At 39.5% G+C, this 18090-nt stretch overlaps 3 protein-coding genes across 5 annotated transcripts in view; 1 reads left to right on the top strand and 2 right to left on the bottom strand.

Annotated features, from left to right (window-relative positions):
• The window catches only part of LOC135336778 (uncharacterized), a 171751-nt gene that overhangs the window by 66236 nt on the left and 87425 nt on the right, over positions 1–18090 (top strand). The window lies entirely within an intron of this gene.
• Positions 99–8775, bottom strand: LOC135336759 (uncharacterized). 3 transcript variants are annotated; one of them, XM_064532604.1, is made up of 3 exons: positions 8491–8775; positions 5400–7177; positions 99–5277 (listed from the first exon to the last, which is right to left on the bottom strand). In XM_064532604.1, exon 3 carries the CDS (start codon positions 5269–5271, stop codon positions 265–267), a length of 5007 nt encoding a protein of 1668 aa, XP_064388674.1. In that variant the 5' UTR covers positions 5272–5277; positions 5400–7177; positions 8491–8775; the 3' UTR covers positions 99–264. The 3 variants fall into 3 exon arrangements, with proteins under 3 accessions (XP_064388674.1, XP_064388676.1, XP_064388675.1); XM_064532606.1 differs by having other exon boundaries at positions 5400–7103; XM_064532605.1 differs by lacking the exon at positions 8491–8775 and having other exon boundaries at positions 5400–7652.
• On the bottom strand, positions 9300–17667 carry LOC135336761 (uncharacterized). The gene is made up of 3 exons (XM_064532609.1): positions 17483–17667; positions 14403–16982; positions 9300–14043 (listed from the first exon to the last, which is right to left on the bottom strand). Exon 3 carries the CDS (start codon positions 14037–14039, stop codon positions 9522–9524), a length of 4518 nt encoding a protein of 1505 aa, XP_064388679.1. The 5' UTR covers positions 14040–14043; positions 14403–16982; positions 17483–17667; the 3' UTR covers positions 9300–9521.

Genomic DNA, 18090 nt, shown 5'->3' with positions numbered 1-18090 from the left:
TGTACTAACTTACAGGAGCTAGACCAGTCTCTTCTTTGCTAGAGATTATTGTCCATAATCCTCTTATTGTTAGCGCAATTACTGCTTTGTTTTCATGTGTCCTAATTGACCTCATAATGTGGATTGAGATTTAATATAGCAATTATAATAGCTATCTCTACAAAAATATTTATCGTTCCAATTGCCAACGACAGTAACTGTTGTGACTATATACAATGCCTAAAAACTTTATCTAAAAGTATTCGGTTAACTTAATAAGACAGTTCACACTTCAATGCGTATGGGGCCTATTTCTGTGCGTGTAACAACAGGACGATGGTTGACTCTTGTAGGGAGAGGGGCTGGTCTGTAGTCATCTGCGGTGAGGGGGGCTAGTACGTCCAGGGCAGGCTCTCTCAGCTGGTCAGGTCTCGTGGCTGGTCTGATGATGAGAGGAGTGTTGTAACGATCAGAGTCAGCTTCTTCCATGGCTCCATCAGTGTAAGGTGGTGTGTCCACAATGTCTATTTGCTCAACTATAAGTCGTTCATTGTCATCGTGATCAATTTCATTTGCTGCAAACTGATGCATTACCATGGCATTGTTAGGTTCTCGGTTATTTTTGTATGCAGCACCAGTTGTGCAGTTCTTTACGACTTCCTTTATCTTGAGCCATTTTTTGGTCTTCTTTAGTATGAAGTGGTGGGAATGGTAGCTGATGATTGTCACAAAGAGAATAAAAGCTATAGACATCGAAACAATGGTCAGTGTTTCTTGCTGTTGGTGTATTTCAGCAACGTATAAAGTACCAATAGATAGAATGCCGAGATTAAGCAGAAATACTGTTTCTAGATATTCATTAAATTGCTTTTTGTACACACGGTTGTTTAATGATATCAGTCCAAATGCAATACATCCAGATGATAGAACAGGTAGAGAAGTGTTTGGAGCCATGGCAGTGACAAGATTGTGAGCAATCAGAGCAAAGAGGAGCAGTCCCACCCAGTAGCGATGCTTGGGAGTGAATGGAGCATGGTATGCATCCATGAAGCCAATGTATTTTGTGTTATTGGTCCACTTCATAACCTTGGAACAGCGTGGAAACCATTGCCCAAAGAACAGCAGCACGGTGAACGATCCACCGGCAATGAGGATTATGGCTGCAGCAAAAAACTGAGGGACGTGTTTGGGAGTGAAGTATTCCACATTACTGTCATACAGCCAAACAATCTTGGTTGAACTGTCGGGGTAATGCAATTTTGTGAATTGTAGTGCAGCAATTACAAACCGCAAGAGCTTGGAATAAGAGAATAAGATGAGTGTGCCTAGGGCAGCAACTGGGTTCTTGTTGGAGAGGAGTTTTGAAAATGAGTCAAAGTACTTGCTCAAAATGATAATAAGAAACATTAGAAAAAACAAGTAAGTGGGAAAGACAAGTTGAAGGAGCGCTTTTGCTTGAGAGGTCATTCCGTTGTAAAAGCATGTCTCAATACCTAAATCAAGATTCACCCATGATACGAAAACTGTTACAAAATTATTTAAACTAGGAAAGAAAATTGCTTTATTAGCTGCTACTATGTTGGTGTAAAAAATGAGGCCATGAATATTTCCAGTTGCTATAGTGATGTTCAGCACAATAATTAAAGCAACTAGCAATATGCCAGCCAGCGCAAATGGGAATAGTAGAAGAAGGGAAGTATCAGAGCATTCTTTACAGTTTGACGTTGCTAACACAAAACTGAAATTTGATTTACATTCTCCACACAAGACACCACTTCGATTGTAGGCACACTGTTCGTCAGGGCAACTTGGACTGATGATGACTGGTTTTTGTACACAATAGTCAAATGTACAGTTACTAACAACATACCCACTTCCAATGGTGGTATTAGTGACTCCTATCCATATGTTGTTATTACTTTCCAGCTTTATGGTACCATTTTCCTCAGAACAGTTTATTATCTGGTATTGTTGCAAGTCTGGATCACAGTCACACTTGCACTCAGTATCAGACTGAATTGGCTTGAGTCCAATAGGGCATGTGCAGGGTTGAAATGAAATATTAATAAATTGACTTGAAATTTTTAAATTGCTGTATGGACTTCTCTCGACATAGAGCTCCACTTGAGCAGAGCTGTTTCGTGAGAATACATTGTACTCTAATTCTGTGCACTGAATGCTAACTTTCTGTTTTGCCTGTCCTTCTTTGAGACGATCAAATCTACTCTCACTGACAACAGAACTGCGAATTATGGCATTTCTTGGATTTCCAAATTTGTTAACAGCCATAACACTGATTTTAAACGTGTGTCCCTTTCTTGTATAAATATGTGATTTGTTGCAAACAATTACTTCAATAGGTGTAGTGGATATAGATAATTTGGTGGAGAATTCTATGATTTTTCTAATATATTCCAATCCATTTGAAGAATTGTGATATTCGGCATTTTGATTTGCTGTGCATCTGTCCAACAGACCTCCGTAGATGTCTGCTCCTAACTGGGTAGCCGTGTTATTATTCATAAATGTGTTGAAATAGTTCAGACTATTATATCTGTCCCCCTTATACAGTTGAATTGTTTGAATAAAGCAGCCAGCAAAAATGGTGTGAGTATTATTATCTTCTGTGACCCCTCCTCCACATGCGCTCCTTTGTGTGTCATCTGCCACAAATATTCCCCCTCCGTACTGAGCCAAGTTGTTGTTAATCGTTAACTTGATATATAAATGATCTTGAGGCGAACTTTGAAATTCTTTATCCTTTTTTAATAGATACAGTTTCGAGCTCTGCTGGAGATACACTCCACCCCCATTAGTGGCTGCTGTGTTTGAACAAATGTTGACGTATGATTGTCTAAGTTCTATAGTAGAAGAGTCTGCATAAATACCTGCACCATTATTCTCAGCAATGTTGTGAGCAATCTCACTTTGTTTATTTGGAGGAAGTGGATCACCATATTCATCTACCATCTGCACTGATTGGAACTCAACTTTGCTAGAGTATGCATAAATCCCTCCACCATCCTGTGCTGTGTTGTGATATATTTTTATTGGCTCATTTACAAAGAGTTTACTCTCTTTCAGAAATATTCCTCCTCCAAAGGTAGCCGTGTTGTTGGTGATGATCACTCCTTCTGTGTTAATGTACATTTGACTCTGGTCAGCGCTGATGGCTCCTCCAAGCATACCACGATTGTTACTGACTGTTGTAGGCCCATTAAACTCGACTTGACTACTGAAAGCGTTAATGGGGACATTGTTATTGCTGACAATATTCATTCCAGTGAATATCACCTTTGACTGCTGAATGTTCAAACTGCCTATGTTATTAGTAATGTCAGTGTTTCGGATGATCAAGCTGGAAGATAGTAAAATGTATATCGCTCCACCCTCATTAGCACTGTTGTATGTCAGCTCAATGTCGGAGATAAACACACTACCCGAGGCACCAAAACTAATTGCTCCACCCCTATAGTTAGCAACGTTGTTTGTCAGCTCACTGTTGGAGATGGATGCATTACCTGAGGCAACACCAATTGCTCCACCAAAGTCAGCTCTGTTGTTTGTCAGCTCACTGTTGGAGAGAGACACACTACCTGAGGCAACACCAATTGCTCCACCAAAATCAGCAAAATTGTTTTTCAGCTCACTGTTGGAGATGGACACACTACCTAAGTAAATATAAATCGCTCCACCATAATTAGCACTATTGTTTGTCAGCTCACTGTTGGAGATGGACACACTATCTGAGTAAACATAAATCGCTCCACCATAATTAGCACTATTGTTTGTCAGCTCACTGTTGGAGATGGACACACTACCTAAGTAAATATAAATCGCTCCACCATAATTAGCACTATTGTTTGTCAGCTCACTGTTGGAGATGGACACACTATCTGAGTAAACATAAATCGCTCCACCATAATTAGCACTATTGTTTGTCAGCTCACTGTTGGAGATGGACACACTATCTGAGTAAACATAAATCGCTCCACCATAATTAGCACTATTGTTTGTCAGCTCACTGTAATTGGAGATGGACACACTATCTGAGTAAACATAAATCGCTCCACCATAATTAGCACTATTGTTTGTCAGCTCACTGTTGGAGATGGACACACTATCTGAGTAAACATAAATCGCTCCACCATAATTAGCACTGTTGTTTGTCAGCTCACTGTTGGAGATGGACACACTATCTGAGTAAACATTAATCGCTCCACCGTAGTCAGCTCTGTTGTTTGTCAGCTCACTGTTGAAGATAGACAAATTTCCTGAGTGGAAAACACGAATCGCTCCACCATGACGGTCAGCACTGTTGGTTATCAGCTCGCTGTTGGAGATGGACACACTACCTGAGTAAACACTAATCGCTCCACCATCAGAGTCAGCATTGTTGTTTGTCAGCTCACTGTTGGAGATAGACACACTACCTGAGTTAAATACACCAATCCCTCCACCAAAGTCAGCTCTGTTGTTTGTCAGCTCACTGTTGAAGATGGACACACTACCTGAGTGAACATGAATGGCTCCACCATACTGAGAAGCTTTGTTATTTGTAAAGTTACACCGAGTGATCACTACAGTACTAGATACCACTTTTACTGCTCCTCCGTATTCAGCAATGTTACAGTTAAACTCCGTGTTGTTGATCAGTACGTTGTTTGATTTAATATAAACTCCTCCATCATTTCTACTGAACTCGCTATTTGTTATGTACACACCATCAGCCTCAATGTGCAGTGCCCGACCAGTGTTGTTCATAAAGAGAGTGCTCTCAATTGATACAGTTTGAGTATTAGCAATCTTAACTATGTGGGTTTCCGCCTGATTGAGTAATTCAAAGTCCATAAAGTAGCAGTTTTTTATATAGGTATTGTTGGCATCGTCAATGATGATCAAACTTTGATCAGTGTTTTGAGGTCGCATATTCGCTCCAACAAAACTCAAGTTTTCAATGCTCAATTGAGTAATACTAACAAAAAGTATCGTACTACTATGGAATCCAACTACAGTTGTGTTTTTGCCGGTGATTTGCACATGTGAGAAGTTATGAATCAATAACTGCTCAGTTAGCACATGATCTCCAAGTAGAAAGCTCAAGGTGAGATTGTCTCCACCAGATAACAGGTCTGTTTGAACAAGCTGTTCGAGAGTGAAACAAGTTCCATTTCGATATCCATTACACAAATCAGTTGAATCTACCGGGGCAATGTGATAGTGCTCGCTCCTGGTAACAGTAGCTAGGGTCAGTAACAGTACTAACCAGTCGAGAATACTTCTAGACAGCATATCGATCTGCATGAGGTTCATGTATGATGAAAATTGTTGGCATGTTAATGCATATATTAGCTAAATAGCTGTGTACATTGCATGCTCTATCTACTGCATGCTCTATATATTCACAATCTTCAACTCACTTGTTTAATTGATGCTGCACTCTCAATTTCTGTGTCACTAGTTTTGCTATAGTCAACAAGCTTATATTCAACTAATCCTAAAAGAGAATTATGTCCAGCTGTTGAGAGTATTCTGTTTTTATACAAGTGCTAAAAGCAATGAGACCGGCCCCATGCACATCATGAGATACAATAATAATATTTATGCATGTCATCAATGTTGTACTCATATTTATATGAATTGCTTTTCTGCCGATTTCAGTCTGTCCTATACATCTGAGCATATACCATTTAATAGGCCTCCACAAGAGCTTCAGAATGCATCCTACTAAGCAAATTGAATTACAATATGTACAAATGCACATGACTGTACAATGCAAATCGATGTTTTGATTTTTCGCTGCAGTAGTGGGACTGTTTTGACCCAATAAAGCATCAAGGTATATATGCATCTCCATTCTGTTCAGTAACACATCACATGACAACGTATAACAGCCTGAGAATCTTTCTACCTGTGACGCCCTCTGTTATTAGCTTCATGTCCCCCTATCTTATATACTGTACTGGCCTATATAGCAGGTAAAAATAGTTGCAGCTTGTTCTCCCATGTATAGTCTCATTCCAATGTTCTATATAATTATTATACTATACCTGCATCTTCAGGTGTCTATACTTGACTGGCCTGCATATTTTGTGACCATGCAGGTACAGTTCTATTTGTTTAAAGAAGAAAGAGAGCATAGGATAATGGTTTGTTAATAAAAAGGCTCTGTGGCCATGGCCTATTGTTTAAAGCAGCACTGGTCTCCTATAAACCACCCAGAGATTGTTCAGTTAGTGATGTGATGTGCCCAACATTTTCAATCCTCAATTCAATAGCCCTTTTTATAGCCTAACATGTGATAAACAGGTGTTGTTTAAGAGGTTCATGGTTAGTATACCACCCACACTAGTGTGGCCTGCGTGGTTGTTGGTTCCAGTCCCACCAGAGTTATTTGTGTGTTTTAATCGATCCCTTTATTAAGTGTCGATTTGTACGTATAGTCTCGCTTCACTTTGTGCGTAATTTGTGTCGTATTTTTCACATGATGCTAAATTTCCCTTGCCCATTACTCTGCATGTGTGTACAACTTGCATGATACCAAATTTGTATGACATTCCCATTTCGACAATGCACTCCCTACATACACCAAGATTTGAAAGGACAGTATTCTTTTCTTTCTTGCAAAGTTCTGTCGGAGGTTCCACCTGGACTTCAAAACAGAAATGAAACAATTCCAAAGAGTGTGAGAACATTATATGTGTATAGTGCTTGTGTGTACTGTATTCAACTACAACTATAATTATGCACTCTTTTTCCAGTGAACATCATTACATGGTATGCATGTAGTGAGCTCAGTGCTGTGACATTTGTTTATGCATGCAGTGGTGGCCACCTCAACCTGACTGTAAAAAGAGTGGTTGTTTGCACATTAGGTGGGAACATAATTATGCTAGGGATTATTTTGAAGCTTATTGGTGTGGCTAGATCAGAGACAGTAGTTGGCAACCTCAATGACATGCAATCATGTGGTGTAACCTTCACAGCTTGATGTGGTGTGCTTCCTCATGACAGTAATCATGTGTGGTGTAACCTTCACAGCTTGATGTGGTGTGCTTCCTCATGACTGTATAATCATGTGTGGTGTAACCTTCATAGCTTGATGTGGTGTGCTTCCTCAATGACTGTAATCATGTGTGGTGTAACCTTCACAGCTTGATGTGGTGTGCTTATGTACACAGTCAAATTGATGTTTTGACTACAAACAAATTGGACAGATTGTGTTAGTAATTGCTTTCTCCTGAGTGGCCACCATGCGGTTAGATGTGCAAAGGGGGAAATAAAATATGAAATGGTCCCTAATTAAGTGTGCATTGGAGCATGTTACCCCCAAACAGAGTATATGTTCTATCATATTGGACAGAAGTTGGAGCAGTGACTCACTACTATTGAAGACCATAATTATTACCAACTCTATTATGGTAACACTGCATGCATTGCATATAATTATGTTTGCGTTGCCGTTACTATTATTATATCAGTAGCTTTATATATGCTATACACACGTATGTGTTACCAGGAACACATGTAGCTATATAATTATAACTCCATACAGAATAGCTGTCAATAGTGGTGTATAGTAATGTGGTAAAAGCCACGAGATGTGTAGTATAGCAACATTTTCTGAATATCATGTAAGTAGCTGCATGGTAATGAGGCTCACATCTTCACAACAACCATAATTATAATTATGCTGGGAGATAATTATTTTGGTCAAACCATAGATAAACGAAAGGAAGGGATAGGCACCGCCCCACGTGATGCTAGGTAAATGCAGTGTGTGATGTCACATGCACCCTCTGGTTGGAGGCGAGTTGCGCTCAAGAAAGTATACAATAATCCCTATATCTGCTTATTTTTATCGTAGGGGGCCTAAAAGAGAAATTCGAAGCAATCAGGCATCATGCACACATACACCCAGCACTACTGATAGCTACAGCTGCTATGTTAGTGCTGAGCTTTCTTTTATTCAGCTTGATTTGTGTGAAAAAACACCAAATTGCCAGTTTGTGTACCTCTATCTCCAATATGAAATAATTTTATAACATGTACGTTTCACAGAATTAAAGTGTGTATAACTGCATGGAACAAAGCATATTTTCCAGCTCTCAATGCAGTGAAGTAGTAGCAGCACCATGAAACGTTTGTCCGAAGTCCAGAAAGTTTGCGTACCTCTCCTGCTCTTACTGTACATGGTAATCTAGTTTGAAGTGCTCTAAGGCACAGTTTAGGTATCAGAAAGTGGAACACAAGATTCTTTATCTGTATTGTGTGATCGAAGAGATGGCATTTGAAGGACTTGGGAACAGACCTATTATGGTTTGTAGAGAGTACTGACACCCCCTTTGGAGCTCACTTCCTCATCACTTTGCATAAGCAGCTCTAAAAGATTAATAGCCTATGTCTAAGTGTATCTGGTGTCTCCTCAAGAGCACAGCTTGCTATAATACTAAATCTTTACTGTGCACACACCCCTTTTTGCTCATTACACGCCCCTTTTTAGCAACTCACCTCATCCAACGGAAGTGCTGGGCGTTGCCTATCCCTTTCTGTTCGTTTAGGCCACTCCAAGTGACATTCTGGTTTCTGGTCCTGAAGTTTTTCTAATTGCATGCGGGCGGGCGGCTTTTCTCATTATGTCATTATCAATTTCACCTTATGAATCTCATTATTTTGCAAATGAATATCATTATCACACTATTTTGTACCACATGGACCATTCTGCGCATGCGTAGTAGAAATAATGAGATAGAAATCCAATAATGAGATAGAAATCCAGGAATAAAATCTGATGCGGGCGGTGGACCAGAAACCAGAGTATCACTTGGAGTGGCCTTATCTTGGTCAAACCACTTATAGACAACAGCTTTCTACACAATTTGATCAATGTTCCCTCTTTAATAATTATGGTCCTCAGTGAGGTTACCTATATTAATAGGGTATATATAATTATTATTATACTGTTTAATGTTGTATTTTGTTGTCAAGGTAACAATCATGTAATATATAAGGCATACCGGCCCTTCCGTATTATATATGACACGGTCATAGCCTCGAGGCATAATTATAGTTTGGTAAGGGTCGCCATGGTAATTATAAAACACTGAAAATCCGAGTTTGTGAAATACGGGCAGCTCACCCTCGGTCTTGTGCTGTATGTTTCACACAACACTCGGTATCATGCTATATCATATTGCTTTGAGTGAGTTTTTATTGATAGTGTACAGAATTGCTCTAGTGATTATTGGCGTAAGTGTGTAGGAATGGTAACGATTATACAGTAACTGCATATGTGTTGTTTTATTGGTCTAATTGTACAATTATAATCTATTATATAGTAGATCTAGCATACATAATTATACTTGCTAGCCAAAATTTTGTGGGAATCAAAATAATAAGTACACAATTATAGAACATCCATTATTATCTCTACAAAAAAGCCTATCTCTAATTACATAAACAATTGCCAACTACAGTAACTGTTGGAACTATACAACGCCTACGAACTTTATTGGGTATCTTAGCTAAATAATTATGACAATTCACAATTCATTGCGTATGGGGCCTATTTCTGTGTGTGTAACAACAGGACGATGGTTGACTCTTGTAGGGGGAGGGGCTGGTCTGTAGTCCTCTGCGGTGAGGGGGGCTAGTACGTCCAGGGCAGGCTCTCTCAGCTGGTCTGGCCTCGTGGCAGGTCTGATGATGGGAGGAGTGATGTAACGATCAGGGTCAGTTTCTTCCATGGCTCCATCAGTGTAAGGTAGTGTGTCCACAATGTCTATTTGCTCAACTATAAGTTGTTCATTGTCATCATCATCAATTTCATTTGCTGCAAGCTGCTGCATTTCCATGGCATTATTATGTTGTCGGTTCCTTTTGTATGCAGCCCCAGTTGTCAAGATTTTTACAAGCCATGTTTTGGTCTTCTTTAGTATAAAGTGGTAGAAATGGTAGCTGATTATTGTCACAAAGAGAATGAAAGCTATAGACATTGAAACAATGGTCAGTGTTTCTTGCTGTTGGTGTGTTTCAACAACATATGAAGTGCCAATGGATAGAATGCCGAGATTAAGCAGAAACAATGTTTCTAGATAGTCACTAAGTTTCTTTTTGTGCACTCGGTTGGTCAATGATATCAGTCCGAATGCAATACACCCAGCTGATAGCACAGGGAGAGAAGTGTTTGGAGCCATGGCAACTACTAGATTATGAGCTATCAGAGCAAAGAGGAGCAGTCCCACCCAGTACCGATGCTTGGGAGTGAATGGAGCATGGTATGCATCTATGAAACCATTGTAGTATGTGTTCTTGGTCCATATCATAACATTGGAGCAGCGAGGAAACCATTGTCCAAAAAAAAGCAGTACAGTGAACAATACACCAGCAATGAGGATTATAATAGCAGCAACAAACTGAGGAATGTTATTGGGAGTGAAGTATAGCACATTGCCGTCAAACAACCAAACAGTCTTGGTTGAACCGTCGGAATATTCCAAGACCCTGTTTTGTAGTGCAGCAACGATAAACCGTAAGAATTTAGAGTAAGAGAGTAGAACGAGTGTGCCTAGGGCAGCAACTGGGTTCCTGTTAGAGAGGAGCTTTGAAAATGAGTCAAAGTACTTGCTCAAAATTATAATAAGAAACATTAGAAGAAACAAGTAAGCGGGAAAGACAAGTTGAAGGAGCACTTTTCCTTGAGAGTTCATTCCATCGTAAAAGCACGTGTCAATTCCCAGGTCAAGATTCACCCATGATATAAAAACTGTTACAAAGTTGTTTAAACTAGGAAAGAAAATTGCTCTATTAGCAGCTACTATGTTGGCGTAAAATATGAGGCCATGAATGTTTCCGGTTGCTATAGTGATGTTGAGCACGAGAATTAAAGAAACTAGCAATATGCCAGCCAGCGCAAATGGTATTAGTAGAAGAAGGTAAATATTAGAACATTTTTTACAGTTTGATGTAGCCAAGACAAGACTGAGTCCTGGTTCACATTCTCCACACAAGACACCACTTCGATTGTAGGCACATTGTTTTTCACGGTTACTTAGACTGATGTTAACTGGTTTTTGTACGCAATAGTCAAGTGTACAGCTGCTAACAACATACCCTGTTCCGTTGGTAGTATTTATGACCTCTGTCCATGTGTTGTTATTTCTTTCCAGAATTATGGTTCCATTTTCCTCGAAACAATTTGTTATCTGATATCTTTGCTGCAAGTCTGGATCACAGTCACACTTACACTCAATGTCTGACTGAACTGGTTTGAGCCCAATAGGGCATATGCAGGGTTGAAAATGAATGTTAATAAGTTGTCTTGAAATCCCCAAATTGATGCATGGACCCTCAGCATAGAGTTCCATTTGAGCAGAGCTGTCTTGTGAGAATACATTGTACTCTAATTCTGTGCATTGATTGCCAACTTCTTGTTCTGCCTGTCCTTCTTTAAGACGATCAACCCTACTCTCAGTGATAACAGAACTGTGAATTGTGGCATTCATTGGATTTCCAACTTGGTCAACAGCCATAACACTGATTTTAAACGTGTGTCCCTTTTTTATAGAAATAATATTACAGTCATTTTTGCAAAAAATTATTTTAACAGGCCTAGATGAGATGGTTAATTTGGTATAGGATTTTATGGTGTTATTTATGTAGTCCAATCCAGATCCATTTGATGTGTCATATTCAGCATATTTGTTTACTGCACACCTGTCCAACAGACCTCCGTAGATGTCTGCTCCTGACTGGGTAGCTGTGTTGTTAATCATGAATGTGTTGAAATGGTTTTGATAATTATAATAGCGGTTCCCATACAATTTAATTGTTTGAATGAAACAGCCAGCAAAAATGGTTTGACTAGCATTATCGTCTGTGGCCCCTACTCTGCAGGCACCACTCTCTGTGCCATCTGCCACAAATATTCCCCCTCCATACTGAGCCGAGTTGTTGTTAATCATTAACTTGATAAAAAATTCATTCCAAGTCTTAGCTTCTTCATTTTCTTTAAATAGGTACACTTTTGAAGTTTGTTGTAGATAAATTCCACCTCCATTAGCGTTAGCTGTGTTTGAGTTAATGTTAACGTACGATTGAGTTAGTTTAATAGTTGTAGCTACTGCATAAACACCTCCACCATTATTTTCAGCATTGTTGTCAGTAATCTCGTGTTTATTTGTACCCCCACGAGTTGGAGATTGAAATTCAACTGTACTTGAATGTGTATAAATCCCTCCACCATCATGTGCTGTGTTGTGATAGATCTTTATTGGCTTATTTACAAAGAGTGTACTCTCTCTCAGAAATATCCCCCCTCCAGAGGTAGCCTTGTTGTTGGAGATAATTACTCCTTCCGTATTTATATACATTTGACTCAGGACAAGGCTTATAGCTCCACCCAACGCACCACGATTGTTACTGAGTGTTGTAGGTCCATTAAACTCGACTCGACTGTTGAAAGCATAAACAGGGCCATTGTTATTGCTGACAATATTCATTCCAGTGAACATTACGTTTGACTGCAAAATGTTCAAAATGTTCAAACTGCCCATGTTATTAGTAATGTCAGTGTAGTGGATGATCAGGGTGGAATCTTGGAAGACATCAATTGTTCCACCCTTATTAGCTCTGTTGTGTGTCAGCGTAGTGTTGGAGATGGACACATTCCCTGAGTCAATAGCACTAATCGCTCCACCTAAGTTAGCTCTGTTGTGTGTCAGCTCACTGTTGGAGATAGACGCACTACCTGAGGCAACAACAAGAATTGCTCCACCAATGTGAGCTCCGTTATTTGTCAGCTCACTGTTGGAAATGAATACACTACCTGAGTCAACATAAATCGCTCCACCACCATAGTTAGCACTGTTGTTTGTAAGCTCACTTCCGGAAATGAACACACTGCCTGAGTCAACATAAATCGCTGCTCCACCAATGTTACCTCTGTTGTATGTCAGCTCACTTTTGGAGATGGACACACTGGCTGATCTAACTGAAATCGCTCCACCATCATAGTTAGCACTGTTGTATGTCAGCTCACTGTTGGAGATGGACGCATGGCCTGAGTCAATACTAATCGCTCCGCCATAGCGAGCATTGTTATTTGTCAGCTCACTGTGGAAGATAGATACACTTCCTGAGAAAACATAAATTGCTCCACCATCACCATTGACAGCTCTGTTGTTTGTCAGCTCACTGTTGGAGATGGATACATTACCTGAGTCAATAACACTAATCGCTCCACTAAAACCAGCTCTGTTTTTTTTCGGCTCACTGTTGGAGATAGATCCACTACTGCCTGAGCCAACAAATATCGCTCCACCATTCTGAGAAGCTTTGTTATTTGTGAAGTCACACCAAGCAATCACTACAGCACCAGATACCACTTTTACTGCTCCTCCGCTCACAGCATTGTTGTAGCTGAACTTTGTGTTGTCGATCAATGCATTGTTTGATTCAAACTTGCTATTTGTTATGTACACATTATCAGCCTCAACCTGCAGTGCCCGACCAATGTTGTTCATAAAGAGAGTGCTCTCAATCGTTGCTGTTTGAGTATTAGCAATCTTAACTATAATGTTGGTTTCCACCTGATTGAGTAATACAAAGTCCATAAAGTAGCAGTCCTTGATATAAACATTGCGGGCATTATCAATGATCAAACCTTGATGTGAGTTATGTTGTCCAACATTTGCTCCAACGAAACTTAAGCGTTCAATAATTAAATCAGTAATACTAACAAAACGTATCATATCATTGCTATGAAATCCAACTACAGCTGTAGTTGTGTTCTGGCCAGTGATTTTCACATGTGAGAAGTTAAAAATCAGTATCTGTTCCGTTAACACATGATTTCCAGATAGAAAGCTCAAGGTGAGATTGTCTCCACCAGATAACAGGTCTATTTGAACAAGCTGCTCGAGAGTGAAACAAGTTCCATTTCGATAGTCATGACACAACTTGGTTGAATCCGCTGGCACAATGTGATAGTGCTCACTCCTGGTAACAGTAGCTAGGGTCAGTAGCAGTACTAACCAGCTGAGAATATTTCTAGACAGCATATATCTGCATGTATGATTATGATTAATTGTTAGCGTGTTAATGATTATGCTGCTCCCTAAATAGCTGTATACATTGCACACACCATATAATTATAAAGCTGATGGCAAACTGTTATAATTATAGGGATTGGGAAAAAAGCACCGTCGAGCTAGGTATTAATTCTAACCGCATGGAAAGCTAACATGAATAATTCATGAGAATTGTTTGGTCTGCTGCTACTAAACATCAACTTCTATTTAAATGAGGCCCCACCATGCACACACTACGTATATTACAGTTACGCAAGCATGAAGAAGTGCTCTGTGTGCCTCTAGCTATACTTCATGACAATCATAAATAATAATCTTCAACCTTCAACTCACTTGTTGGATGCTGTAGTTTTAGTACTTAGCGAGGGAAGGTAGCCGTTTTCAAGAAGTAAATTAGAGGTTTTATCACACACTCTCAATTCGTTTCACTACTTTTGCTAGTCAACAAGCGCTCTTCTTTTATAATCCCAATAATTAGTTAAAAAGTCCAGCTGTCGAGAGTATTACATGTCAAAGCACTGAGACCCCACATTATGAGATAATATGGTATACATTCTATCGCTGCCACACTGGTAGTGTAGTGATAGAATACAACAAAAAGTTTTGATTAACCATATCAACATCAGTGCAGCAGTTGGTATCCCCGTTGCTTGGCAACGGTGATGGTGTCTATACTTGGCTGGCCTGCAAATTTTATGACCAGGTACATTTTAGATCTTCCATAAGTTATTCTCGAAGAGCATAGGATAATGGTTTGTTAGGCCTAATAGTTAAGGCATTGGTCTCCTAAACTATGCAGGGATTAATTCAGTGATGTGTCCAAGTATATTGTATCCTCAATTTCAATTCAATACGTCTCTTTCATAGCCTAACAGCTATAGGCCTAAAGGGTGTTATTTTTGTGGGTTCATTGTTGTGGACATAGGGAGATTTTGACGTGGCTAGATCACAGACGGTAGTTGGCAACCTCAATGGCCATGTATTCATATGTGATGCCATGCATGTGTATACCTTCCGCACAGCTTGATGTGAGATCACAGACGGTAGTTGGCAACCTCAATGGCCATGTATTCATATGTGGTGCCATACATGTGTATACCTTTCACACAGCTTGATGTGGTGTACTTACACAAATTAATGTTGTGACTCCCAACAAACCTCTGTAGATGTCTGCTCCTGACTGGGTAGCTGTATTGTTAGTCATGAAGGTGTTGTAAACTCGTACCACTCGTACAGTTGAATGAAGCAGTCAGCAAAAATGGTGCGAGTATGTCATCATCTTCTGTGACCCCTCCTCCACACACGCTCCTCTGTGTGTCATCTGCACAAATATCCCTCCTCCATACTCAGTCGAGTTGTTGGTTGATCATTAAATTGACTCAAAAGTTTCATCAAGTGTTTTAAATAGGTACAGCTTCGAACTTTGCTGTAGATACACTCCACCTCTACTAGCTTTAGCTATGCTTGAGTCAATGTTGGTGTGTGATTGAATATCTATAGTTTAAGATACTGCGTGTATACCTCCACCATTATTCTCAGCAATGTTGTGAGTAATCTAACTCTGTTGTTTGGAGGACGTGGCTCATCATCTGCATCTTTTACCACCTGCACTGAGTGGAACTCAACTCTATACTGGAATATGCATAAATCCCTCCTCCATCCTCTGCTTGTGATAGATCTTTATTGGCTCATTTACAAAGAGTGTACTCTCTCTCAGAAATAGCCCTCCTCCAGAGGTAGCTGTGTTGTTGGTGACGATTACTCCTTCAGTGTTAATGTATATTGCACTCAGGTCAGCGCTGATGGCTCCACCAAACATAGCATGATTGTTACTCAGTTTTGAAGGTCCATTAAAGTCGACTCGACTATTGAAAACTTAAATAGAACGACCATTGTTGCTGACAATATTTATTCCAGTGAATGTACATTTGACTGCGAAATGTTCAAACTGACCATGTTATTAGTAATGTTAGTGTTGTTGATGATCAAGGTGGAAAATTAGGAGACATGAATTGTTCCACCCTCACTAGTTGTCAGCTTACTATTGGAGATGGACACATTAATTTACCTGAGTGAACACCAATCGCTCTACCACCATACTCAGCTCTGTTGTGTGTCAGCTCACTGTGAGAGATACACACACAACTGTTTAACATTAATTGCTCCACCATAGTCAGCACTGTTGTATGTCACTCTGTTGTTTGTGAGCTCACTGTTGGAGATGGACACAGTACCTGAGTCAACACCAATCGCTCCACCATGGTTAGCACAGTTTTTTTGTCAGCTCACTGTTGGAGATGGACACATTACCTGAGTGAACATCAATCGCTCCACCCTAGCTTCTGAGAAGCTTTGTTATTTGGATACACCAAGTGATCACTACAGTTCCAGATACCACTTTTACTGCTCCTCCGCTCTCAGCACTGTTATAGTGGAACTTTGTGCTGTGGATTAGAGACTAGTTTGATTCAATGTAAACTGCACCTCCATCATTTCTAGTGAACACACTATTTGTTATGTACACATCATCAGCCTCAACGTGCAATGCCTGACCAGTGATGTTCATAAAAAGAGTGCTCTCAAATGTTTCAGTTTGAGTATTAGCAATTTTAACGAGGTGGTTTTCCAAGTTCGAAAAGTAGCAGTTTTATATGTACACATAATTTGCACCGTCAAGGATAAAACTTTGATTAAATTTTTGAGGTCCAACATTCACTCCAACGAAACTCCAACGTTCAAAACTCAATTCATAAGTACAGTAACACTAAAAAAAACCGTATCATACGGAATCCAAATACAATTGTACTTGTGTTTTGGCTAATGATTTGCACATGTGAGAAGCTACGAATCAATAACTGCTCAGCATGATCTCCTAGTAGAATGCTCAAAGTCTCCACCAGATAATTGATCAAGCTGTTTGAGAGTGAAAAAAGAATATTAAAAGGTGTACTCATAAATCTGAAAAAGTTCCATTTCGATAGTCATTACACAAATCGGTTGAATCTACTAGCACAATGTGATATACTGTATAATTAGCGGGTAATTTTTCGTGGGGTAAAAAATTCGTTTATCTGGAAAATTGTGGTTTTCATGAGTAAAAATTTCGTTGCCTGCACTGCATTCATACGTTCCGGTAAGCCACACCTACGTTAAAATTTCGTGGAGGTCAGCTTGCCCATAAAAATAACGAATTTTTTACTCCACGAAAATTACCCGCTAGACGTCTATACGGTAGTTCTCACTCTTGGTAACAATAATATAGCTAGGGTCAGTAACAGTACAAACCAGCTGAGAATTCTTCTAGACAGCATATCTGAGGTGCCATGTATGATAATTATTATATGATCATGCTGCTCTCAAATGGCTAAATAGCTGCATACCGTCTAGTGTGCAGATTATAGTTTTCAACTCACTTTTAATGGACGTTGCAATCTTTTTTGTTTAACTACTTTTGCTCTAATTATAAATATAGTCAACAAGTGCTCTTTTATCACATGTATCAATGGAGTTGAGATAGAGATGTGTGTCTACAGGAGTATGAATTAAGAGTATTCGACTCCCATGCACATTCGATTCCAGACTTTCCTATTGCTTCGTTACAAATACTTAATTGTTGTTGTATAAACTATGAAGTAGGAAATGTACCTAACTATAACCACGCCATGAGTGTTCATATACACTCCTGACCACACGCTTACACACTGTCAACAGACATTTTGTGATGTCAGGCGAATTTTCACCGTATATAAGTGTATTCCTATACATTCTGTGATTGCTATGATACTTACGTAGTGTGACGCAGCTACTGGACAATCTAGATTAAGTCTTGTGCATTGTGTATAGAAGTGCTTGGAGTCGGATACTCCTACTCATGCACTCCTGCATATAGTATCTATTACATGTACTAAGTTTTCAAAACAGGATACTCCCAACAACTCTTCGATACACGTTTGGTATTTGATTGTTTCGTTATAGTGGTCCTCCTAAAGGTACATAATATAGGATAGCCATCATAGCCACA

The sequence above is a fragment of the Halichondria panicea genome, chromosome 6 (genome assembly GCF_963675165.1).
Source record: "Halichondria panicea chromosome 6, odHalPani1.1, whole genome shotgun sequence".
Taxonomy (NCBI): Eukaryota; Metazoa; Porifera; class Demospongiae; order Suberitida; family Halichondriidae; genus Halichondria; species Halichondria panicea.
Note: the sequence above shows the minus strand (reverse complement) of the source record. Positions and strands in the feature narration are given on the sequence as shown.